At 34.2% G+C, this 27,150-nt stretch overlaps 2 protein-coding genes across 2 annotated transcripts in view; both read right to left on the bottom strand.

Moving 5' to 3' along the window:
• Positions 1 to 27,150, bottom strand: part of LOC134848411 (TBC1 domain family member 25-like) — a 548,746-nt gene that overhangs the window by 298,998 nt on the left and 222,598 nt on the right. The gene's annotated exons all lie outside the window — the stretch shown is intronic.
• LOC134848713 (putative ammonium transporter 3) lies at positions 205 to 27,150 on the bottom strand. The gene is made up of 6 exons (XM_063866228.1): positions 27,040 to 27,150; positions 4,918 to 5,063; positions 2,903 to 3,119; positions 1,660 to 1,807; positions 954 to 969; positions 205 to 429 (listed from the first exon to the last, which is right to left on the bottom strand). Exons 1-6 carry the CDS (start codon positions 27,056 to 27,058, stop codon positions 205 to 207), a joined length of 771 nt encoding a protein of 256 aa, XP_063722298.1. The 5' UTR covers positions 27,059 to 27,150.

Genomic DNA, 27,150 nt, shown 5'->3' with positions numbered 1-27,150 from the left:
GACTCTATTTTTGACGGGAGTTACTCAAGTGTGGGTAATTCTTAAAATTAACCGAACTAAGCAACAACGCTTTTGCGATGAAAATTATTACAAGATCATGACAAAAAAATAAGATTTACAAAAACTTATATATGTAAATAATACAATGTAGTATATAGATAACATACAGCCCAAAAACGAGCAGCCACGAACTTGACAACCCAATCACACTCCAACTACGGAATGGCAAGACCCACCTGACATGCTGCCTGCAGTCACTACACTCAACGGTTTAAAAGTACGACTTGGCATCGCAGCAAAGGAAACCCATTGCAACAGAACAATGGCCATCTCGATGTTCAAGTATGCGTACAGATCCAAGTCACCAGGCACTGCATCCAAAGTCAAACTACATGCCAATCCCGAACGTGATCGGACCATCGCTATTCTCTAAAACAACCAAATCAACACTCATCACAACCGATCAGAAATCATAACTTGATCTCCTGAAACGTGATAACAACTCTTCTTCCAAACCAGAAAAAAGAATATGTTCGCAAGCTCTAAGGAAAGACACCATCATCCATCCTCAACTACAATAGAACACTGAAAAACTAATACATTTCAAACCCCGGGTGGGTGGAACCAGATCTAAACTAGAATTTATTATTGGATATTATTCTGATATTTTCTCTCAATAAAATATTGAAAACAAACCAATCATAATCCATCAAACTACTAACCCACTTATTTGTAAATGTTGTAACTACTTGTAGTTTCAACACCAGAACAATTTGAATTAAATTTAGAATACAGTTGTTCTCATTCTGGAACTAACTCGCATAAACCGGTGTACACTAGATCTATTGAGACTAGGAGATATATGAGTAAGATTAAGATTAATATTAGACTAAGAAGTTGCACGAATCTATCCGGCCGAAAATAAAATAGCGTGACGAGCAGACGGTGTATACCTTATCTGAAATTATTCTATGAGTATACCCAAAAGGATATAACTCACTTTTTAGACTTCCATGAAAAATTCAATAGTCTGACTTCAGTAAATAAGCTACAGATTAAATGTCATACAACTGACGGACGGTATGTTGAATATGGTTATAATCTAATGATTCTTTACAATTTCTCGGAGTTAAATTGCAACTCTCTTTAAATTGCAAAACTTCAAAAATGCGACTAGGCTACTAATGGCGAGTTTGATATTCGTCATTGTTTCTTCTTTTTATCATTGAAGGATCAACTTAACAATCTCACCCAGGAGCGGATCTAAGATTTTCTCGAGGGAGGGGTGGATTTTTTGGCCGACCAAATTGATTTTCGGAGCTCTCCTAAATCACTATAAAGACCCAATTCTGATAAAATTTTCTGCGCCGCAGGCATAATTTTGAAAAGGAGGCCAAAAAAAGCGTTTCTTGGCAATATTTGAAAGGCGCCTAAAATTGGATATCTCAAAATAGTACAAAGGGGGACCCTTTGGGTCGGCAGGGGGTCAAATTCCTGAGGAAAAAGGCGTCCACCCCACGCCCCCCCCCCCCCCCGTAAATCCGCTGGCGGTCTTACTCATTTCAAGAAAAGGGAGAGATTGTTAAGTAAATTAAACAATAAATTGTTACCCAATTAAAAATAGTTTAATCAAAAACACATGTTAATTGAGTTGCTTGCCTTCCTCCGATGTCGATGGCGCCTAGTTTGTTGAGCCACCCCTCTGGACTCCAGAGCCAGTGGACTGGGACACAGTAGATGAGGGTGTTGAAGATGGAGAAGATCATGTAGCAGGCGAAACTGAACCTCTCCGCCAGGGGCCCACTCACTTAACACTCATCACATCATTAAATTTGACAATTAAGTTGACAATTCGTTTTTATGTCATGTAGTTTTTGCTCTTTTTAAGGGGATTAGAAAAGGTCGCAAGACCTGATCAACAAGAACCCAACAATTTGTTTCAAATGATGTAAGCGAGTAAATAATTTCGTTTGTTTTTCTGGAAAGAAGTTGGATTTTACTATCTTCTATTAATTAAACGGGGGGTGAGGGCGGACCCTTCTTTTCTTCAGGGATTCGACCCCCTGCCGACCCAAAGGGTCCCCTTTTGTACTATTTTGAGATATCCATAATTGGTGACGGACCCAAAAAAATGTTCTACGGGCGCCTTCGGCTCCACTCTATACTAATTTCGAGGGGGGAGTGCGCGGCCATAAAACGCGATTGTTTGGTCGAAATTTTCTAAAAATTGGCTATAAACAACTTTTTTTGGCCTTTTTTCAAAAATTTGCCAGCGGCGCAGAAAATTTGGTCAAATAGCAGTCTTTATAGAGGTTGGGGAGACCTCAGAAAATCTATTTGGTCGACCTAAAACAAACAAGGTCGACAAAATTTTCAATTTTTTTTTTTGAAAATCCGCCCCTTCCCCTCGAGAAAATCCTAAATCCGCGTCTGGTTAAGTATCCGAAGTTTTCCAAGACTCTTAAATATCACCGACGCTTCTTTCTTTTTATCGATTTTTTTCTAAATGCAAAGCTTAATCATTGTATAGCTCAAAAAATCATTGTATCTAAAACTTAATCATTGAGTCCACAAAAACAAGTAGATTTTAACCCCAAATATTGCTCATATTGGACTATTTTGGGATCACAGTTCTAAGTCCGCTATCTCAGCCAAGACTGTCTCGACTTATAGTGTACAAACCCATGTGACCTATTTGCAGTTTATCGCGACTTATTTCCAGACTATCGCGACCGAAACTCAATATTTCAAGGCTTTGTCAGCTATATAAATATTCTCTTCAGGATATGAAATTTATGTAGCTAATTTGACATCCAGCCGAATTTAAAGTGCAAAAAATAATTGCGGACGCGTTGACTTAGGCTAAAATCAGGTCTTAAGACAGTTTTGGTTTTTTGCTGACCGACTGTAGTTGACGTCGTGCAGAGAGCGAGTTGGTAGAAATACTGAGCATAAGTGGTGCCCATCTCACTCTCCTCGCTCACAGTGGTGAAGAAGTCCGAGTAGCCGACTATTCCGTGCCAGCTGTGGCCGAAGGAGAGGGCGAACCCCACACTCCAGTACGACAGACCCCCGAAGATCACGTCCAGAGCATTCTTCATCATTATATTACACTCGTGCTGGAGAATAAGAAGAAAAACTATTTAGTGCTCCAATTTCGGCTATATTCAACTTTAAAAAAAACTGAACGAAAAGTCAGCCAGCCATACGTCAATGGCAAGGCTCTTTAAAACTGTCTCAATCTAAAAAAACCAAAAAAATTTTGAGTTCATTTTCAAAATTTGATTATTTTAGCCCACTTAGCTACTTTCAGTGAACCGGTTCGAGTTCCGCGACTTAAGAAAAAACTTTGTTCAACGCGTCGCATACTGTTTTCACTCTGGGTTTTGCAGTCGCGCCGCGAGCTAAATTACGCCGTCAGTCTTTTCTTAAGTCGCGCCGTAAGTCCTTTCTTAAGTGGCGCCTTCAGTCTTTTCTTATGTCACGCCGTCAGTCTTTTCTTAAGTCGCGGCGTCGCTCTTCTCGTTAAGTCTTATAATTGGTCGCGCCTTCGGCCTTTTTGTAAGTCGCGGCGTCAGTCTTTTCGTAGGTCGCGCAGCTCAAGTCTTTTCCTAAGTCGCGCCGTCAGTCTTTTCTTAAGTCGCGCCATGGGTCTTTTCCTAAGTCGCGCTGTCTGTGTTTTCTTAAGTCGCGACCACGGTCTTTTCTTAAGTCGCGCCGTCGGTCTTTTCTTAAGTCGTGCCGTCAGACTTTTCTTAGGTCGCGGCATCAGTTTTTTTTTCATAAGTTACGCTGTCAGTCTTTTCTCAAGTCGCTCATTAGTCATTTATTAAGTCGCGTAGCTTAAGTCCTTTCTTAAGTCGCGCCGTCAGTCTTTTCTTATGTCACGCCGTCGGTCTTTTCTTACGTCGCGGCGTCGCTCTTTTCATTAAGTCTTATATTGAGTCGCGCCTTCGGCCTTTTCGTAAGTCGCGTCGTCGGTGTTTTTTCAAGCCGCGCCGCTTGAGTCTTTTCTTAAGACGCACCGCTTAAGTCTTTTCTTAAGTCGCGGCTTCAGACTTTTTTAAGCCGCGCCGTCAAATATTTTCTAAGTCGCGCCGCCAGTATTTTCTTAAGTCGCGCAGCTTAAGAAAAGACCGACGGTTTGACTTAAGAAAACTCAGACGGCGCCACTTAGGGAAAGACTGACAGCGTGACTTAAGAAAATACTTAAGCAGCGCGACTTACTAAAAGATTGATTCCACGAGTTACAAAAATACCGACGGCGTGACTTAAGAAAAGAGTTCTGAGGCGCGGCTTAAGATAAGACCGACGGCTCGACTTAAGAAAAGACTTAAGCGACGCGACGTAAGAAAAACTGACACCGCGACTTATGAAAAGACCGACGGCGCGACTTAAGAAAAAGTTTAAGAGGCGCGACTTAAGAGAAGACTTAAGCGGCGCAACTTACGAAAAGACTGAAGCCGCAAGTTACGAAAAGTCCGAAGGCGCAACCTAAGAAAAGACTCACGGCAAGACTTCCGAAAAAACTGATGCCGCGACTTAAGAAAAGACTGACGCCACGACTTGAGATAATACCGACGGCGCGACCTAAGCGGCGCGACTTAAGAAAAAACTGAAGTGGCGCGACTCATGAAAAGACGACGGTGTGACTTAAGAAAACACAGACGGCGCCACTTAGGGAAAGACCGATGGCGCGACTTAAGAATAGACTGACATCACGACGAAAAGTTATAAGCGGCGAGGGTGAATTTACGGCTGCTTGAATTTAAAAGTTTTTCTATTCATGCTTTAACATTAGCAACGGCAGATATGAAATGCAAAAACTTGTAGCGTGATACTACTTTGATGCGTCGTGAATTGAACAGATATATAAAAGGGTGAGAAAAGAGTTTCAGTCAAAGTGTAATATTCTACCTTTCTGGAGACACTGCCTGATTCTAGCATTCCAAATCCGCTCTGCATCGTGAAAACAATGAAAGTAGAAGTGAGAATCCAAGTGGCATCGTCCCACGGGTTCGAAACAGGAGACTCCGAACTCACAATCACCACATACAATCCATCTAAGAGATATTAAATAGGGTTATATTGAATTAAATATGAATAGAAAAATAGCTGCATTTTTATGACTACATTCGCAAAAATATAAGGAATCATCTCTTGTCTAAGACATAGTGCAGATCAGGGGCGGATCCTGCATTTTCTCGAAAGGGGATGCACTTATTCCGAGCTACCCTAGCACACGACAAAAATCCCATTTTTACAAAACTTGACAAATTTTTGAAATGGAAACAGAACAAAATAGTCGTTTTCGGGAAATTTGCCAGAAGGTTTTGAACAAACTTAACATTTTTTTGCGTGCGCTCCTCCTCAAAACTATAATATATCGGAACCGAAAGTGTCGCGAAAAAATTACCTAATTATTTTCAAACTAATATACACTTCTCAGGAGTGAGAGAGAATAAAACTTTATGGAAAATGAACCTAGTTTTCCTGAAACCTAAACGTTGTTTTTGCAGAATAATCACATCATTATTAGAAATTGTTATCTACCTGAGCTTGTTCCAATATAGCCTTAGAGAAAAAAATGTAAAGAAAAAAGCTAGAAAAAAAACAAAAAAATATATTAAGGTTTTTTAAATTGTATTGAGTTAGGACCGATGTGGTTAACTCATAGAGTAATTTCGGATAGGGTACACCGTCTGCTCGTCACGCTATCTTATTTTCGGCCGGATAGATTCGTGCAACTTCTTAGTCTAATACCGATCCTAGTCTTACTCTTATACTATCTAGTCTCAGGTTGTTTAACTAGTCTCTGCTAGGCTCAATAGATCTAGGGTATACTGGTTTATTGCGGCTGCTGAAGTTCTCTTGGAGAGGCAACTAATTTCTAAGTTAAATTCAAATCTCTCAGGTGCTGAAATTACAAGTAATTTCAGCACTTACAAACAAGTGGGTTGTTAGTTAGATGGATCATGATTGGTTAATATTAAATACTTTACAGTGGTAAAATATCTAATTTATCCAATCATAAAATATAGTTTAGATCAGGTTCCACCCATCCGGGTTTTACAGAGTTTTTTAGAATTATCTTTCTGCAATTCAAAGGATGGATGATGGATGTTGGTATTTGGCGAACATCATATTCTTATCCGGTTTCTCTGGTTAGAGAAGTTCCAGGACGCTGGAATGATGGATATCAATCGTTGTGTCTTCTTGTGACAACGACTGTGTTTCCCAACGAAATCAATCTGATTTCAGAATGGTTTGCTATGACGGGTTTTTCTGTTTTATGTAGAGAACTTCTTTTGTATTCGACCTCGTCTGGGAATGGCGTGGAGATTGTGCGTGGAGGGGATGCCTTGTTACTCGGATCTGTACGTATACTTGAACATCGAGGTGGTCATTGGTCTAGTTCGATGAAGTCCTTTTCTGCGAAGTCAAGTCGTACTCTAAATCCTTTGAGTTGTGATTGTGGACGGCATATTGGTTGTGGTTGGCCATTCTTTTTCGAGTGTAGTGGGGTCATTTTGTCTTTGGATGTTCGTCTTTTTTGTTGTATGCTGATCTTTATACTGCAAGGTATAATTTACATTTTATAAAATTTTTATTAGTTCAGTGTTTTAATTATGATTTTGGTTAGTTGTTTTCACAAAAGCATTTTGTTTTAGTTCGGTTATTTTGAAGAGTTACTCACCCTTGAGTACCTCTTATTAAAAATAGAAGTGTGGTCACAAAGCGTGGATGTAGCGCGGTGGGTTAGGCCGGCTATAGAGCATGCTCAGGACGTCCTCTCTGGTGGGTTAGGCCAGGAGTGGGAGTATGATTTCGTGCGGTTTCTGTGAGAGGTCCTGTTATGTGATAACGTTTTATGTCAGGTTTGTGGTGGTTTTTCTTATGTTTCGTTGGTTGTGTCCTTTTTTCAAAAATCAAATTGTTTTTGGTATGGGTTTGTCTTTCGACTTTTTTGTGTTTTATTATTTCTTTCTTAGACTTTATAATAGTCTTCAAAAGAATAATTTATCCAGTTTTAAACTGGGTTAATCCGGTTTGGGTACCGTTGGTTTTCTTTTCTTAGTCATGCTGTTATTCTATGATTTGTGGTGTTTAGTAAGCTGCGTTGGTTAGTTTTGTTTAGTATATAATTCCTTTCCAACCGGGTTAAAGGAAAGTTTGAAATTTGTTATCGTGTGTTAGAGTTGTTGAGTGTGAAAACTTGAAACTGAAATTCATTATTTAAACAATTCTTCGTGGGCGAGCTGTGCGAGTTTGGATAGAATTCTTGTGCGAGTGAATGAAAATATCAAAAGGTTAGTATTGCATTTTTGTTTTATCAATTTACTACATAGAATTTTAATTTTACTGCTAGTTGTTTGGGGAAAAATTAAGTTACAAATTTTCATCATTATTAAAATTACTGCTTTTGGGGAAACAATTTATAAATGATTTTACTGCATTGGTATGAATTTTATTATATTTATCTAGTGCAAAATATTAATAGAGTTAGAAGAATTTGAAGAAGTTTTCTATTTTTTATTTTTCTTTTGTGTTTTTTGCAGATGATCGTGGGATGAAGACTAAAAATTTAAATGAGACATGGATAAAGAATGGTTAGTTTTAATTTGAATTTATTAGTGAAAAATATGTATAAATTATACTTACCTGTTAGTCGTCGGGGAAAAAACCGTGGGGGAAGATGTCGTGTATTATGAAGTGCTTTAATAGTTTTTAGTTCTTCAGTGCCAACTGAAAACTCATAAGGTGTGTTTTGAATGAGGTTATATAATTTGTGATTGTATTTAGTATTGTGGATGAATTCTAATATTGGGATTTCTATAGGTTGGATAAATTCATGTGGGATAAGGAAGGGTCTGGATTCTTCTGCGTTAAAGGTCTTCGTGATGGGACAAAATATATACATTTGCGTTATGGGATCATAATTGCGAAGAATACCGTGAAGGTTAGTATCTTTAATGCATATGTGAAGTTGAGAAAAAATGGTGAAGTGTATTTAGAGTTAATAAACTGAAAACGGTGGTGTGGTTGTCTTGATGGAGTGTGCAGATCAAAATGATTTTGTATGAAACGATAATATGTATATGTGTGGGTTTGTTTAGTGCGTAACATAATGTCGTGTGAGCAGTACAAATCGCGTTCATGTGGTGCAAGGAAATTGAAGGTTAGTGAAAATAATTGAAATTTTTCTTTAAAAGTTTCGTAAGCTTGCATGTCGGTTAGTGGTTCAGAAATGACGTGGTCGAATTTTCGATCAAATATATTGAGTGTAAATGCATATGGTGTTTTGATGAAGAATTTTTCTGTGATTTGTGGGTTAGCGAAGCGATCATCATCTAAAAATTGGTCTTGGTTAGCTCGGATGATGTTATGATCATAATATTCTAGCGTATATTCGTTAGCTCGGGGTGCAGTGAATGTTTTTAGTGATTTTTTATATCCTATATAAGTAAATTGTCTATGTGTGAGTGATGTGGTGAGTCGATATAGCATATCTTGATTTCTTTCTATATCGATGTAAGTATTACATAAAGGTAGGCAAAGGGGATTAGTAAAATGATAATATGATGTCCAATGAAGTGTAGGCATTAAAACATGTTCGTCTATAAAACTACGTGTGTCGTTAGTGTCGTGAGGGGTGTTTAAAGTATATTGTGGAAATGAAGGTAAGGTGATTGCTAGAAAATTTTTCGTGTTAGTATGATGTGGATGATTAATATATTCACGGGCTGTTCCTGGTTTGGTTGGGAACGGATGGTTTGGGAATTTACTTTTAAAAGTGGGATAAGCTCTATTAGTGCTATTTGATGATTCGGTGGAAGTGGATGATTGTGCTAATGATGCAGAATAAGCTGAAGAGGGTGTAGGGGTAGGTAGGTTTGAGGATTCTATTGTGGAAGAAATCTGATTTATAGTGGGGGTGTTAAGGTGTAATGGTTGTTGTTGTAGCGTGATAAAATTATCTAGTTCTTGGGAGATTTGGGGAATATCTGGAAAATTGGATGATCGGTCTGAATGAAATGAAGAGTATGTTGGGGTGACTTGTGAAGCATAAGAGGGTGTAGAAATGGATGGGAGTGGGTTATTTGGTGGGATTGGTTGAAAAGGAGGTTTTGAAAAAATTGAGGAGTTGGTTTAAAAATTATTGGATGGAGATGGTTCAGAGTCTGCAAATTCATCAGGGGTTTCAATATTAGGGTTATTGAGTTGTGAAATGGAATATAAAACTGAAATATTTGAATTAGTGTCTGAATTCGTGCCTGATGTTATATTACTAGTTAGGAAATTGGGTGGCGGGAAAGCAAAAAGTGGAATTATTGTAATTGGAGTGTTGGGTTGGTTGGATGGGAATTTGAGCGGTGTAGGGATCCAAGTTGTCGGCTCATCGTGGGCTAAAAAAATTATTATTTTGAGACGGAAAAGCGGTGGTATGGGGTTGTTCTATAATTTGTTCATATGTATTTTCATCTTGTGAATGATGTGTCATTATATGTTGTATGGGACTTTGCGATATGGTTGGTCTAAAATTTGGGTTATGTGTTATTGCTAAATTTCGAAAATTTCGTGGGACTAGGGATAATGGATGGTTATGTGGTAGGGGTGGTAACTGTGGTGCTGTAGGCGTTATTTCTATATTATTATATTCTTCGTCGTACGTGTTCTGTCTTGTCGCTATTTTTGTATTGTATTCTTTTATTTGTGCGCCTCATGAATTTTGTTTATTGATGATGAAAAAATTCCAAAAAATCCTGCAAAGAGTATGCGTGCTACACTTGCTTGTCTATTTACTTGTGTGTGTATAGCACATGTATTATAGATTCCTTTTAACAGTGAAAAAAGAAATCCTATGAAGTTAAACATTGCGTATAGAATAGTCAATTTTTCTAAGATGTAATAGGGCCATCCTAGAAAATCAAGAATTTCATTTTTTAGTGTAACAAAGCTAAAAATATTTATAGGTGAGATATCTTGTGGTCGGTATTTTTCACCGTTTAGATATATATAGTCTTTAATGTCTTTAAAATATCCGCTATAATCTTGTGTATAGATATCTGCAAATCCTGCGGTTTCGGCAAGTTTGCGTAAGTTTTGGTCAATTGATTGTCTTTGTATAGTGTCCATTTGTGTTAATAATTCTTGGAATTGTTGTGTTCTAATGTGATGTTGGATATCGGATTTTGGATATATTCCAATTGATTGTAAGTCGATATTTGGGTTTCGAGCAATAGCTCTAATGCTTTCTGGTGAAATTTTTTTCGGTGATTGCATTAATGTGGGGTATGGGGTAAGAAGGTAATATTTATCTTCATCAGGGTTCAGTTGTACTACATTGTGGCTATTTTTTGATCCACATGGGACTGCGGTATCCCAGAAATAGGTTCATCTTGAAAGTGTGTCAACGAAACGTACTTTATTTTTATAAAAGATAGGGATTCTTTTATAACATCGTTTATCTTCAAAAACATATAGTGGTGATACTTTTTTGGTACAGGTATAAAACCATAAAATGTTTCCTTCGTAGTCTAAAAAATTTGGTCTATTTCCTGATAGTAAATATCCTGCGTAGGGTATTTTTAATACTGCTAGTGCAAGTGATTGTAAGATTTGTGTCCGTTTTAATTCGCATAGTTGGTGAAGTGTTTCTAATTCAGAGAGTGACATTTCCTGAAATATTCGGCTAATTGTGTAGTCTAATTTCATATCTAAGTGAATATCATAGTGGATATTACCAAAATAAGAATTATTCATTAGTGATAGTTCTTGTAAACGTGTGCTTCTAGTGTCATGGGACTTTAGATGTCCACCAGGTTGACCATTACTTTTTTAAAAATTAACTGGTATATATGATGTTCCTTCGTTTAGAGGATGACTTGTGGCATAAGGGTCAATTTTTATTTTTCCAGTGGTCATGTCGAAACCTTTTTCGTATTCAACTAATATTTCAGAATATTGTGTTTTGTGAAGTGGGTTTCTGTATTTGCATGCAAGTTCTGTTTCTTGATATGTTTGAAAACGTGTCAATTTATTTTCTATATTGTGAATGTTTCTAAAATCAGTACTTTGTTTTCGTGATGGATTTACTTGTTCATATGGAGTTGATTGTATAAATAATTTCTCGTGAAATTTTATCATTCGGGTGTGTATTTTTGCTACTTGAAATGTTGTACATGTGTCCTCGAGGAACCAAACAATTGTTGCTTGTGTTCGTGTTGTAGGGTCACAATAACCTCGATTGTTTTTACACGGTAATCTAATTCCTTGATAGATCATTGTGTTGTCAGATAAATCGCGTGTGAGTTGTATTTTTTCGAGTTGTATTTTCCAATCGAAAAACATTATTTCTTGATATCCTTTATTTTTTGTGTCTGCTTTGCAGTTTGATGGGTTATTTATACCAATGTGTGGTATCCAGTGTTTATCGTGTATGTCATAAGTTAATCTTCCGTGTGCGCCATTGTATGGGTATTTTTAATCTAGTTTTATATGTCCTTGATATCTTTCAAGTTCTGCTTGATGTACAGAATCTGCAAAAACTTGGAAAAATACTAACTTTCTGTCTGTGTTTTTATTTCTTGTGATATTTAGTCTGAGTAACTCGTTTTTACAATCTTCGGGATTGAGATGTAAAAGTCGTTCGATATTACTCTGATATTACCATTTGAGACTTGTGAACAATGTACTTTCTTTTCGGAGAATGTTGCTGTGAATTTATATCCTATAACTGTTGTTGCTCGGGCTTTTGAATAGAGTGTCGCTATTACATTTGTAGTTTCTATAGCTTGTGGTTCTGTTTCGCATTGTGATACTTGATTTGTTGCATATTTGTGTAGTGTTTTTTGTTCATTTTCTTCACAATCGTAATGTGTTACTAATAAGTCTTGGGATCCTGTGTGGGGAGAAAGATTTATGTTCTGATCGGAAATTACTAGAAAAAAGAGTTGGAGAAAAATTAATATTTTTAGAATATACATGTGTATGATAATCCTGAGTATGGGTTATAGAATTTGATGTAACCAATTGTCTTTTTGGTATATCTGTCGTATTTATATTTTACTTCAGTTTTTAAAAATGGTGGTGGTAGTGATTGAGCTGTTATATTTGGTGGGTTTAATGGGTAAGGATGTTGAGCAATGTTGTTTAGTTTAACCGTGATTTCAAATTTTAATTGTAGACTATTTTGTTGGAGTATTTGGATGTTATGATCATGAATGTCTTCGTGGATATCTTGTCTATATTGTAATCTATCAAGTGCCCAGTTGTGTAGTCGGTTACTTTCTGGGTGCTGTCCAAATAATGGTGGGGGTGCTGTGAATGTATTCCAGTCTAATCTTAGAGGGATATTTGTTGATGATTGTTCTTGGTATCTAGCGTCGAGGTTATTTGGAAAATTAAAAGGAAAAGGTGTCGGTGAAATTTGGCTTATTGATGGTGTTGATGGTAGTGATAATGTTTCTGGTAGTGATGATGATGTTGTTGTATCGGTAGAAATATCTATTGGATCATTTATTAAATTGGGTTCACCTTGTGTGAATGATTGTGTTGTCCAATATGGTAGTCGTGATGTTTGGTTTGGAGGGTTAAAGGGATTTTCACGTATTTGTTCAGATGTTGGTGTTGAATCTAAGTAATCTGAGGGTAGACTTGAGGTGCTACGTTGTGAAAGAAGCGTAGGGGTTTCTGGTAATATACCAATGGGGTTTTCCGGAGTACTTTGTGATGGGTATTGGGGTATATCAAAATGAACTCGGGGGGTTTGAAAATTTCTGTTTCGTCGAGGATGTATAATTTGTTTATTAATTTCAAATGTATTTTGATTTTGACTAAGATTTCGTATTCTACTTAATTCTTGTGGTAGTGTTGGGTACAAGTTATATGTTGGTTCACTTAGAGGTGCTTGTCGCTGAACTGGTTCTAGTGGTTCAGATAAGCGAGCGTGTCGTTCTTCAAAGGTATATGGGTTATCTTGGAAAGAAATTCGTGTAGATGTTTGGGGGTTTTGGGTAGTTGTAGGTGGTGTTGGGTTATCTTGGGATGATGTCGGTGAAGACTGACTGTGTGATTGTTGGTTAGCAATTTTTGAGGGTTTTTTATTGATATTTTTTAGTGAAAAAATTTATGTTTATGGTAGTATTCTTCTAGAAAAAGAATTAGAAGAATTGTTGCTAATGCGAATGTTATGACTGCCTTCTTTATACATTTGCATATGATCAAGATAAGGGATGATAGAAATGTTATAAAAATTACAAATAGTAAAAAAATATCTGTTCTACTAAAAATGGTTCGTATCATTTAGATAAGTTTTGTGACTCGTACCTGTGAATATGGTCAATGGCTTTTGAAAGTTGGAGGTATAGTTCAAATATGGAATAGAAAATTAAAAAAATATTACAAAAAATGATTAAGATTATTACAAAAGCTTCAAAGGTATCAAAAAGATATGAATAAAAAATTAAATATTGTTAAAAAAATTATGAAAATGTTGAGAATTATGTTGACTGATCGAGAGAAGAGCATTTAAGAAATGATGGCTTCTTGATCGAATATTTTTTGTTGTTTGAGGCAATTTTCAAGTGTGGTCGAATTATTTATTGGTTTTTTGACAAGTGGGTTGAGTTTTGTGAAAAATTGTTGGGGGCGAATTTTATGGTGTTTGGGAGGTCTTCTTTTTCTTTATTTTTATTTGTCAAGTGATCTGGGGTATTTTTGAGATATAGATATGCCTGGAGTTTAATATCTTTCGTCTATTTGGTTTGTGTTAGAGTTATAGAAGGTGACGGATTGAATGAATCCTATTGGCTAATTTTGAACTAGAATTGCTGCGTGTTTGTCAGCATGTTATTTTGAAAAATGAAAGTTCAAAATATTTCAGAGGTGCAAAGATTATTAATTGTAAAATTAAAGCTGTTTTTGAAATTCAACTTTCTTTAATATTTTAGATTGTGGGATGAATGTCTTGTAGTTTTTGCGTGGTTGATTTCTAAGTCGTGATGACTCTCTATGTTCTGATTTGTCGACTTGTTCTTGGGGTATAATTTTTTCTATCATTTTTCTATTTTTTCTTTCTTTTTGAGGTATATTTTGATCTAGCTTTTTTGTATTGTTTTTCATTGTAGTTGATTTTTTATTTTGGTTTTCGAGGTGAATGTCATGTTGTTCTTTTGTTTCATTTTCCGTATGTGGGTTATTTTGAATAACTTTCAAACCTGTGAAAGAATATAACTGAGTTAATTCGCGTAGTGCGTATTCTTTTGGGTAATAAGGTAATAGATTGTTTCGATGTTTAACAATTTCTTTTTGGTCTGAGTCGGTGATTTTATATGTTACGTCAGTGGGTTTGGCAATTATTTGGTATGGTCCTTTACGAAGGGGTTGTAATTTTTTAGAAATTCCTTTTTGAGTGTTAAAATTAGGTATTAAAACAGATGTTCCAATTTTTAAATCGGAGGCTGGTGTAAAGCGTGAAATTATTTGTTCATTATTGTTTTGCCTTTGTAACAACTTTTTTGTTACTTTTTGGTAAATTTCATTGAGTTTTTTATCTCTATTTAAAATCCATTCGGTGTGTGTACCGGAGGCTAATTTAAGAATTTGTGGGTGATGAAAATGATCTTCATCATGTGTGTGTAAAGGTAGGTTATAACAAATTGAGTCTTTATTCGGTTGACAATGACTTTGTGCATTTTTATGAGAGTTTGCTGTAAAAATAATTGGTTTACGTGGCTTTTGATTAAAAACCATTTCGTGACATTCCTAGAGTTGTCGTGATTTGTGAATTATATGCTAAGGGAAATAATTTTACATCTGCTGACCATTCGGTGTATCTTGTATCATTTCCATTGATGATACATCTAAGATATTCTTGTAGTGAACGGTTCATACCTTCGACTAAGCCGTTTGTCCAAGGTGCATGAGATGTACGTGGTTTGTGTTTGATGTTATATAAATTACATAGTGTGATGATTTCATTATTTATGAATTCTGTACCGTTGTCTGTAACTAAAAATTCGGGTAGTCCGAACTTGGCTATCCAGTGTTCATAAAGTGTTGTGTAAGCGTAATAAGCGGTACAATGTGGTACTGGGTTAAGTGCTACATAATGTGTAAATGCGTCAACAATTACCATAATGTAGGAGTTTCCTTCAGATGATGGTGAAATTGGTCCTTTTGTATCAAATGAAATACGATGGTTAAAGTATAAACTTTATCCTTTAAAATCTTGTTTTTGTGCTATTTGTTTTTGATTTGGATAAGGTTTATTTAGCTGACATACTATACAATCATTGCATAGTACTTTTATCCAAATTGGTGCATTTGGGAAATAGAAATTTTGTATAAAATTTGAATATGTTTTCTCTGATCCAGAGTGTCCTTTAATGTTTTGTGTATGTGAAATGTTAAAAGCTATGAGAATCATACTTAATGAGAGACAGGGAACTGTAGATTCATTTAGTTGGTATTCTAGAAGGTCTGTGTTTTCATTAATTGTTGTATTATTAAATTTTCGAAAATATCGGAGGAGTGTTTTATTTCCTAAAATTGTGGTATCTGCCTTTACGGGTTTAGTTTTATAATTGTGCCATGATTTTAGTTGTCTAATTACTGGGTCAAGATTTTGATATTGTTTCAAGGTATTAATTGTAAATTTATCTGTTGGGGGGAGAAAAATGTTTTCAATTTCTAATTTAGATGAAGGAATTGTGTCAAGTGGGTCATGGAGGTCAAAAACTTGATTTATTGTGTATTTTGAATCATTTGTTTGTGGTCCTGATAAATTTATTTTATCAGTTAGATTTTCTTTTTCAATTAACGGAAAAAGATCTTTTTTATGCGAGTGTTGTTTTACTCTTTTTTGTTGGGTGTTATTTTTTATCCATTGTGAGTATGGAATTGGTTTGAAATTTGATGTTCCAAGTAGATCAACTTCGTAGTGGTTATTTTGGCAATCTAAGTAAAGTGGGAAGTGTTGTAGGTTATTTATCTGTGATTGTTCAATGTCGGTTTTTACTGCATATTTGCATTTTAGTCGGGGTGATGTTTCGTTTTCTGCAAGGTAAAATTTTATATTTTTGGGTATTTCAACTGTAGTTTTACGTATAAGTAATTCAGGTGGTGTATTTCGACTTAATGTGTCTGGTAAGGCAAGATTTTTTCCTGCTGTCCAAACTATATGTAAGTTTGGAAAATTCATTAGAATTAATTGAAATCTATAAACTCGGTGATTTGGGTTTGACTGTTGTGTAAAGAGAAAAATGATTGGTTTGTGATCTGTGAATAGAACTGTTGGATGTTTTGATCCAAGTATCAGAAATTCATATTCTGTAAGTCTATAAATTATAGCTGTACATTCTCTCATTAAAGTTGAGAGTCGTAGCTCTGCTTGAGTGAATAATCGAGAATTTGCTGATATAAGCTTCATTTTATTTGTACCGTTGTGTGATTGTAATAATGCTGCGCCAATACCGAAACTTGAAGCATCGCACATTGCATAGAATGGTTGTTTTGGATCTGGAATTGTATTTGAAATTTGTTCAGTTAGGAGTTTTTTAATTTCTTCAAATCGTGTTTGATGTTCTGTATTCCATTCAAAATTATTTTGTTGTCTGAGGATATTATAGAATGGTCTTAAATATAATTGCATTTTATAAACGTATTTGCTTAAAAAATTCAACATCTCAAGGAATTCTTGGATTTTCTTTTTGTTTGTTGGTGGTTGAAGTTTTTGAATAGCATCAATGCGTGATTTTAATGGATTTATTGTCTTTCTTTCTATATTATGTCCTAAAATATAACTCGTGTTAAAAAGAAGTGTGATTTATCGGGGGCGGCCTTCAGATTTTCGTTCTGAAGTATTTTGTGATAGTGTTCAAAAACTGTAAACATTTCTTCTTTTGTCTGTGATTGCATAAAAACATCGTCTAAATAGGTGATTGCGTTTTTCGTTATTGAGTTTTTGTGGTCTAAAAATTTTGCTCATAAAAGCTGAAAATGCTGCTGGTCCTATGGATATTCCATAGAATAGGCGGTTGAATTCATATTGTTGATTTCCAATAACAAATTGTGTTAAACGTCGCGATTGTTCATCTAGTGGCATTTGATTGTATGCACTATTCATATCTGCGGTTGTAAAGTATTTTCCGTTTTTTTTTTGTTAAAATAACTTGTATTGGTTCAGTAGGCCAATTGCATTTTGATTCGTCTATTAGTGAATTAAGATATCTGGCGTCTAAAACTATTTTTAATGATTCTCCTTTTGCTAAGATGATAACAGGGTTGATAAATGTGTTACCTTTTGGTTGTTCTTCTTTGTTTACCGGTGAGATAATTTTGTATTGCTCTAAAATATCGAGTAATCTGTTCACTTTATCGTGTAGATGAATTGGTACTTTACTTGCTCTTTGTTTTTTGAAAACTGCGTCAGGTTTCAACGGGAGATGTAGTGATGAACTGATTTTGCCAACATCAAATTTGGATGTTGCATAGACTGATGAATGTTTTATTAGCTGTTTAGCTAACTTATCAAATTCGTCTTGTGTTATTTGTGATTGTTGGAAGTTAAACATTGTTAAAAATTTCTGTTGATCCTCTGTATAGTTATTTATGTTGAATGTAGGTTTGAAATATGGGGTTTTTGTGAAATAATCTGTATTTCTTTTTTCATTACTTATTATATTATTTATGGATAGTTCTTCGTTTTGTGGATTGACAAATATCAAATAATTGGAGTATTTTATTTACGCGGTATGCTTTTTCATGCATTGGTGATATTGTAGCGTTGGTTTTGCAATATCCTAAAAGTCCTAAGGGTAATGTTACTTGGTACGGCGTATTATTGTATACATGTAACAAAATGATGTCTGAATTTGTATTTTTTAAATATTTTATGGATGAAATTGTGATTTTGAAAAACTTATGGATAGGTTTGAATTCAAAGTCTGACATAAAGAGTTGTTCTTTATTTTGATTTTTATCATATTGGTGAACTTGTTTTATTAAAAAATTATATATGTTTCCTGATAGTGGTTTCAGGTGTTTCCGTTGTTGGTTATAAATTGGATAAAATTTTGAAAAGAATGGTGGTTGTTTGTTTAATCTTTGAAAAAATGTTAGGGCTGTGTTTTTTGTTTTTGTGTACTTGTCTTTGATTAGTATTTTACTATTCAAGATGTTGACTGTTGGTATATATTTAGAGATAAATGGTATTCCAATGATATTGTGTTTAATATCAGTGATATAAAATAGTTGTTTAAATGGTTTGTTAAAAATTTTATTTTGCTCCATTGTTCTTGTGGGGAGAAAAAATAATTGAACTTTTCCATAGTTTACTAATGTTGATCCTTGTGCTGTTGCTAGTTTACTGGAGGTTGCAAGAGGTGTTAATTTTGGGTGTAATGTTTTGATTTCATTCCATGTGGGAATGTTAAATATGTTTGATTCTGCTCCTGAATCAATTAAAAAATCAATTTCAAGATCTGGTGGTTGAAATTCTTTGTTTCTTGGGCTTTCTAAAAGAAATGGTATTATCCAAATTTTTTCTTTGGGTTGTTTTTTTTGTATATTTTGGTAGATGTGATTTGTATTCAAGCATTTTGTTTTGTCATTTTCATTGGGTTTATTTACAGTGTTAATTTCGTTAGTTTCTTGTGCCATTTGTGTAGTATGGATGGGTTCAATATAATAATTGTGAAGGAGTTCCAATTGATTTTCATATATATGTGATGAAAAAGGTTGTTCATATATAATAGGTTCGTAGTCGTTTTCGACTGCTATCATATTTATGGAGATAGTGTTTTCTGTATCACTTTCTGTGTCTGATGATCCACAGTTTATTTGATTTAGTTGTAGTTCGTTATTTCCTGTGTCGTCAATACCTGGGGGTCTGATGTTGTTTCTTCATTTGATTGTACTTGATTAATATATCTTTGATGTTTGGGTGTGCTACTTCTGTAGCGATGTTTAGAATTATTATAATGGTTATTATTTCTATGTGGTGATTGAGAATAATTTCTATATCGATTATTATAACTTGAATATCGATTTTGTGAATTGTTTCGTGATCTGTTTTGATAATTATTGTTCGATCTGTGATAATTTGATCTGTTATATGAACTATTTCTTGATCGGTTCTTCGGGTAATTCTGGTTTCGGTTGTTCGAAAAACTTCTATTTCGATTATTTGAATAGTTTCTATTTCTATTATATGATGAGTTTCGTGATTGATTGTTTGGATAGTATTTATTTCTTATGTTTGATTGGGAATTGGATCTAGAAACAAATTGTGTTGTATTTGAATTTGATCTGGAGTAGTTATTTTGACTATTTGGTCGATTATAATAATTTTGTGAAGAATTTTGTGTAGTTCTTCGTTCTGGTGATCTTCCTCTATAACTTGAGTTATATGGTGATTGATTTCTCGTGTACTTGGTATTGTTTGGAAGTGGTTTTCCTGAACTGTTGTTGCTGTATACATTTTTGTTTGGTAGATTTTGATCTTTCTTCATGTATTGATAGAATGATTTATTTGGTTCTTTATATTTTTGAGGTTTGTTTTGGTTATCCTGTTGTTTTTGTCTACATTCAGAAATACTATGTCCGTATCGTCGGCAATAATTACACCATTTTTTGAAAGATGGTTTGCCTTTAAAGTTTGGGTGTTTTTCATAAATATTTAGTATTTCAGTGATTTTTTCAACGAGGTCTGTATCTGATTCCTGTATGTTGTTGATATTTGTGGTGTTTGTTTCGATTCGATTAACATATTGTAATTTAAGATTTTCTGTTTCTTCAAGTTTCATTGTGATTTCCGCTTGCTCTAGTTTGTCTACTAGTTTTCGAAAATCTAGATCGGGCTCTCGAATTGAGGAAGGATGAGATGCTCTCTTTTTTATTGCTATTTTTCTTAATTTAGGTATTAAGGTCATCATTAAAATTTCTGTCATTTTTGTGTTTTTGTAGTCATGTGTATTTAATGAATATGCTTTTCGAACTAGTGTTTCGATACGTACTGCTAATTGTTTGATGGTTTCATTTGGTAATCTGCGAATTTCATTACATAAAACTCTTTGGTGTTGTTTATTTCTTTCGGAGTCAAACATTTTTGAAAATTCTTGTGTAAATCTTTTCCAATTTGATTTTATCTCTATAGGTAATACTGAAAACCATTTTTGGGCTGCGCCATCTAAGGTTGTTTGTATCAACGCTGTGCGTCGATGTATCCAATTTTGATGTAGTGGTGTATTAATTGGTTCAGGTCCTATATTTAAAATTAAATTTGCTGTTACTGCGTTTAAATAATCTTCTACAGAATATTCAGGGTCTGTTCCTGTGAATACCATTAGTGGTTTATTTGATGTTATTGATGATCCACCCATAAGGTATGGATTCATTGTCATTTGTAGTGATTCTGCGGCATTTGGCATTTGTGAAAAATTTGAATTTTGATTTTTTGTTATTTCGTGTTGTTGAAGGTAATATGGAAGTGGTATTTCATTTTGCATTTGAGTTGGTTAATACGAGTGTATGATCATTGGGTTTTGTGGCTGAATTGGTTGAAAAGATTGTGTATTAGTTGGGTTTTGCATTTGTATTGGTTGTTGATTTTGTGTATCTGTTGGATGTGGAGAAAAAAATCTATGATATGTATATGGTTTTTGCACTCCTTGTCCGCGATATTCTTGAGTATATGGTGCAAATATATCTGGTTGTAAAAAATCATCATCAGAGGATAAATAATCCGTATGATGAGGTGCTTTTTTATTTTTATTTTGTTGAAAGAATGGGTAATTTTCACTACGATCCTGTGGAGGATGTGAATTAGTTTGAAAATTTACTGAGTTGGTTGTTGTCATTGGGTTATCCCAATATCGACATCTTATCTGGTTATTATTATTTTTTCGTGGGGGATAGTTTGTTTTTGATGAATGTGCGTAATTATAATTGTGTTCCGCAAAAATGTTTCTTGTGAACATTCTTCGTGTTTTTGACGGTACTGTCATAGGTCTATATGTTTGATAATCCATTTGTGAATATTTTGGAGCAACCGAAGGTTTAACTGTTGATTGTAAGGTTTATTGTGCTAGTGAAGTGTTTGTATTTTTTGGTGTTGTTAAATTTGGACGTATCGGTGAAATACTTTGTTGTGTAGTTGTTGTTGTTTGGACGATTTCTTCATTTATGAAGTGTGATGGTGTTTGAATATCTTGTTGTGTAAGATTCCTAGTTCCATTAAGGTTTTCATTGTGTATGACGGTCGAATTTAAACTGTTATTTCGCGTATCAGGTAAAAATGTATTGCAGTTTAATGGTGTTGCATCAATGGTTAATGGTACTACTCTTACATAATCTCTTGTTTAAGATATTGTACTTATTACTTGACTTGAGATTGATTGTGCGATATTTATGAATGCATAATGAGATCATTCGGGGTCCCAAACGTAGTCTGACTGTTCTGTGATGGCGGTATCATCGTTTGAATTTTGAGGTCTGAAATTTTTTCTTGCTTGCGAAATTAAATCTATATTATGCGTAAAATAATCTATTACAAACCATGCCAAAATTTTTTGTAAGTCATGTTTTGTGTTGTGAAACTTCGTCTTTAGTGAAGTTTTCTTTAATTATATGTAGGAAAGTTGAAAATAGTGTGATTTCATGTCGTACCCTTATATGTTTGGATGTCTCTGTCGGTGAGACATTTGGGATTTCATTTTCTAATATTGAAATATAACTATATATTATTGCAAAAACATCATTAGTAAATATGGAGTTTGCTCTTTGTGAGTTATGATATTGCACGCTTTTAATATATTCTAAGAATACTTTCGAAAATTCTAAGTCAAGATAGTCTGTTTGAATTACATATTTGCGGTGATTCGGATTTGGTGTACTGAATTCTATGGTGTAGATTCCGTATTGTTGTGTTAAATTACATATATCTTTCAGATAATGATCAATAATTTGTCTTTTGATTTTTACATCTGGGAACTCTGCTTTGCATGGTCTGATTCCGGGTTCAAACAAATTTAGGAGTAAATTCTTGCAAAGATCGTGTTGTCCTCTATTATCGGGTGCATCTACGAGGAAGGGGTAAATATCGTCGTCATCTGGACTATCTTCACTTGGAGTGTGGGTGTGGCTCATTTTTTCGTTTAATGGCTGTTAATATGTAACTATCGATGTGTCTAATTGGTTGATTCCAATTATACAAGTGTACTGGTTTGTGTTTATATTGCTTTTTTATTCTTCTTTTTCCTCTTTTTGATGAATTTGAAGTTGTTTCTGAGTCGGAAAAATATAATTGATCGTGAATGGGACAATTTTTATCAATTGATTCTTTTAATTTATAAAGTTCATCTAAATTGCTAGCTTCTGATTCTGAAAATGCGTTTCTATTTTTTGAGAATCTTTTTCGTGTGATTTGTCTTTGTTTGTTTTTTATTTTTCTTTTTATTGTTTGTCGTTTTGTTCTAATATATCCAACTGTTTGTGTATGAGGTGTGATTACCAGGTCGTATTTTTTGTTATCTATTTCACAGTTGTGTAAAACAATTGTTTGTTTATTTCCTAGATTTTTGAATGACATAAGGTTTAGGATGAGGGATGCAGAAAGTTGTTAGATGATTTCTTCTTTATTAAACTGTTAGTCCTTACGATTTTTTGGTTAGCTTAACCTGGGTCTATTTGTTCAGGGTTGGAGAGAAAAGTATATCGATTCCGAAGAATGATTTTTTATTTTCTCGTGGCTAGTATAAGCTAAGGTGTTAACTTACTTAATCTTACTTAGGGGTAGTGATTGTGTTCAAGGGTTGGAGAATAGTAAATCGATCCACAAGGTTCAGGTATAATTAGAACGCGAGTAGTTCGTTAGATACTATTTTAAACTTACTAAAGCTAAGATTTATCCTGGGTCTGATAAGAGGAGGTTTCAAGTGAAGGATGAATAACCGAAGTTCTTCACTTTTTATCCTAATTTGAATAGTTAGTTTTGTTGAAAAATTTCTATTAGTCTTGGGTTTTTTGGAAGGGTTGGATAGTGAATCGACGTTTGAGGTCGTTAGACACTTGCTAGGTGGGTGAAGGAGAACAAAATTGTTCTTTTTGATCCAAGGATAGGCCTTGATGATCAGGTTTTAAATTTAGTGAAATAGAAAATTAATAAAGATCCAATGATAAGCCTTGATGATCTGATTTTAAAATTAAGAGAATTTAAGTTTAAAATGGTTTAAATTTATTTACGAAAAAGATTTAGTTTTTTAATGATATTAGTGAGCTTATGATTGCTGTTATGTTTAGGTGATGAAGCTGGGACTACAGATGATTTTATGATTACTAACAATTTATTGTCATGCTACTAATTTTTGTTTTGATTTTCAATAAATATTTTCCAAACATGTTTTATATAATACTGCAGAATTTAGGAAAACGATCTGAGATCTTTTTATCAATCGTTATTGTATAATAATAATTTTGTTTAGCGCCTGAAATGGTCATGAAGATTGACTTCAAGATTTTATGTTTGCAAATGAAAATCTAAATTCATTGCTAATAAAATTCTAAATATAAAAGTTTGTGTTGGCTTTTGCCGTACTATCATATAAATATATGGTAAGTTTCTACTTTGTCGTATGTCGTCTCTGGTTCGAGGTCTTCTTCCAATTCCGGGAAGTTCTATTATCGTTCGGAATATTGGCTCTGATCTATTGAGTCGTAGAGACATTTCGATTAAATTATCGTCGTATAACATTTTGAAAATGTTTTGTCTAAATTCTAATCTATTTTTGGTTAATTCTAAGCTATTAAGGTCTTGTTCGAGACTTATGGTCGCACCAGATGAGTTAGGACCAATGTGGTTAACTCATAGAGTAATTTCGGATAGGGTACACCGTCTGCTTGTCACGCTATCTTATTTTCGGCCGGATAGATTCGTGCAACTTCTTAGTCTAATACCGATCCTAGTCTTACTCTTATACTATCTAGTCTCAGGTTGTTTAACTAGTCTCTGCTAGGCTCAATAGATCTAGGGTATACTGGTTTATTGCGGCTGCTGAAGTTCTCTTGGAGAGGCAACTAATTTCTAAGTTAAATTCAAATCTCTCTGGTGCTGAAATTACAAGTAATTTCAGCACTTACAAATAAGTGGGTTGTTAGTTAGATGGCTCATGATTGGTTAATATTAAATACTTTACAGTGGTAAAATATCTAATTTATCCAATCATAAAATATAGTTTAGATCTGGTTCCAGTATGTTTTTTTACGTGTTTAAGTTATTTAGAGGCACTTAGCACAGTGGTAAGACGTTCACTGCGAGATTGTCAGATCGTATAATCAATCCCCGGTCATGGAAGTGTGCGGAAGAGCTCTCATTTGGTCTAGCTTCAGGTTCACCACAGTCTGACCGTTTAAGGCTACAAAAGTGGTAACACATGAAAATTCTAGGCGCAAAAACAAGGCTCTGAGTCGCCAAAAAAAAACTTCGTTCAATAAAATATCTCAATCTGTAAAGTGAGGAAGTAACAGAAACAGACCAGTTTAAGACAGGCTGTATAGCCTTTCATAGAATCGCAGAACCCATATTTATTTTTAAGTGCTTTAACAAAACTAGGATTTCTATTTTCTAGTTCATCTAGCTTCAAAACAGATGTTCTCTTGCCTTGCTGTGATAGCACCTTTATTATGCTGCTTTCATTTATATTAAGAAAAAATTTTTCACATAACGAAGAAACTCCTTCAATCTGTCTTACCAGATAAGTTTGGATGCCTCCTGTTTTCCACGCGTTATCAAATTAGAAATCCCAACACCAGTATTTGAGGAAAGCGTAGAAAAAGCAAAAGCACTCTGTCTGAACAGCAGTCTATTAAAAACTTTGAGACGAAGAATTCACTTTAAACAAATGAGGTCTGACAGCCAACGAGTTTTTGCGACAAAAATTTTAAGAAATTTCAAAAAAACATTGATTTATATAATTCTTTTGTTATTTCAAAAACTTCACTGAACATCATTTAGAAACTTTAAAACTTTTTTTCAAAACGCTTCGAAATTAGACAAAAATGATGAGATCAAAGTTTGCTTGAATATGTTCAAGTTAAAATAATAATGTTTTTTTGAGAAATTGGACCCAAACTTAAACCCAGCATGCGTGTAAAACTACGGCGTCAATTGCTGAGAAAACTGTACCTGAGCTTGTTACAATATAGCCTTAGATTTAATTTTTTCGATACTTAGATAGACAGCAGACAATTGGAAGGGTTCATGAATTCGAAAAGATCAAACAAAACCTTGCCTTTTAAGAAACCGCCTAAAGCTTTGAATTTAAAAAATTCGCAAAACATTTGTTATTTAATGAATAACTGAATTATTATAACTTAAATTGAAGTTTTCATGAGCACACTATTTATACTATGAAACTTAACTTTATTATGTCAATTTATTTCATCAAGTAAATAGGTTGGCGAAAAGCTTAGATTATGTAACGCTAGTAATGAAAAATTTAAGGTATTTGAAACCACAAGTCGATTTGCCAAACTTTTAAGCCTTTTTTGGAAGCTATTTGAGCTATGAAAAAAATCAAGTTGTTTCAAATAACGAATTTGTGTGCAATGTTTTTGAAATTTTCTAGGCAAGCTACTCAAGCAAGGAAACTTTGAAAAACTTCAAGTTATTTCATCAACCGAATCGTTCGTAGAAAAAAATCAAGTTTCTTAGGCAAGCTATTCCAGTTATCAATTTTTTCCAATTTACGTTTTTAATTGAGTGGCTTCGTGACAAAGTTGAATAGCAAGCTATTCAAGATATGGAACTTTGAAATGTTTCCAGTTATTTCATAGACCAAATTGGCTTGCAAAAACTCAAGTTTCGAAATATGTCAAGTTAATTTATAGACCAAGTCGGTGCGTTAAAAATTTAAATTTTTTCCAAACCAGTTTTTCAAGCTACGAAGTTTTGAAAATTTGAGTTTTTTTTAAGCAAACTACTCAAGCTATGAAATGTTTCAAGTTATTTAATGAACCGAATCGGTTTGCGAAAAGTAAATTTTTTCAAAGAAGCTATTCCAGCTATGAAATTTCTCAAATTATTCAAATTGGTTTGAAAAAAAAAAGAGTTTTTCTAAGCAAGCTTTTCAAGATATGAAGTAAGCTTAGACCGAATCAAATCGCAAAAAGTCTTAGTTATTCAAGCGATGAAAAATTAATTTTAATTAACTTGTAACATTTTAGTTGTTCTAAGTATGGAAGTTGCTGCTGTTAGTTGATTCGTTTTTCAGACTGTTTCATGGTCGATGTCTCAAAAACGTCAAAGAAATCGATTTCTTATGCACTCGATCTTGTGCTTAATAGTTCTGAAATTCAAATGATAACAAGACTGCTCGTATCAGGGCGAAGCCCTGAAAGTTCCGACTGCCTTTTAACGTTCATGGAGCAGTAATAACATAAACAACATTAAAAAAATTGAATGAAATAAAATAAAATGAAAAACTTTTCTATAATTTGAAAATTTTTCTATGAAAATCATCCCCCCACACGCCAAATAAAGTACAAAACAAAAGATTTCGCTCCTTGTAACAAATTCTGTCAACCAATTTGGAACGATTTCTAAGACGGGTTAAATCTCCGCTTACGCGTTAATAGCGCGAATTATATCGCGCGTTAATTGTCCCAAATTGGTCAAAATGGCCAAAATGGCAATCTTAAAACCCTCATACTTTTACGAAAAAAGATCACAGGTGAAATATTTTTTCAAAATTAAGCTCAAGACAACAATATCTTTCGAATGATATTTTAAAAATTTCGTCAAAAATGGCTAGTTAAAAAGTCGAAATTTGTCTGAAGAAAAAAAACCCACAAATATTCCGTTACTTTCGTATCGAAAGTCGGAACAATAAATACTTGTAACTCAAATTCTCAGTCTTATCGAAGTTTCTAGGCCAATAAAAACCAATAGGAGTAAAGAAATTTTTCTAGACTAAATATTTCGCGGAACAAAAAAGTCCACAGATACCGATCGTATTTTTAAAAAAAGTTCAAACAACTAACCAGTTTCAGTGCTGTTCATTTCGATGAAAAAGTTAGATAATTTCAAGATACTTTCAATGCGCTTAATTTTCCCGCATACTCGTTGTTGTACTTCGATCCAGAAACATACTC

This window comes from Symsagittifera roscoffensis, chromosome 6 (genome assembly GCF_963678635.1).
Source record: "Symsagittifera roscoffensis chromosome 6, txSymRosc1.1, whole genome shotgun sequence".
Taxonomy (NCBI): domain Eukaryota; kingdom Metazoa; phylum Xenacoelomorpha; order Acoela; family Convolutidae; genus Symsagittifera; species Symsagittifera roscoffensis.
Note: the sequence above shows the minus strand (reverse complement) of the source record. Positions and strands in the feature narration are given on the sequence as shown.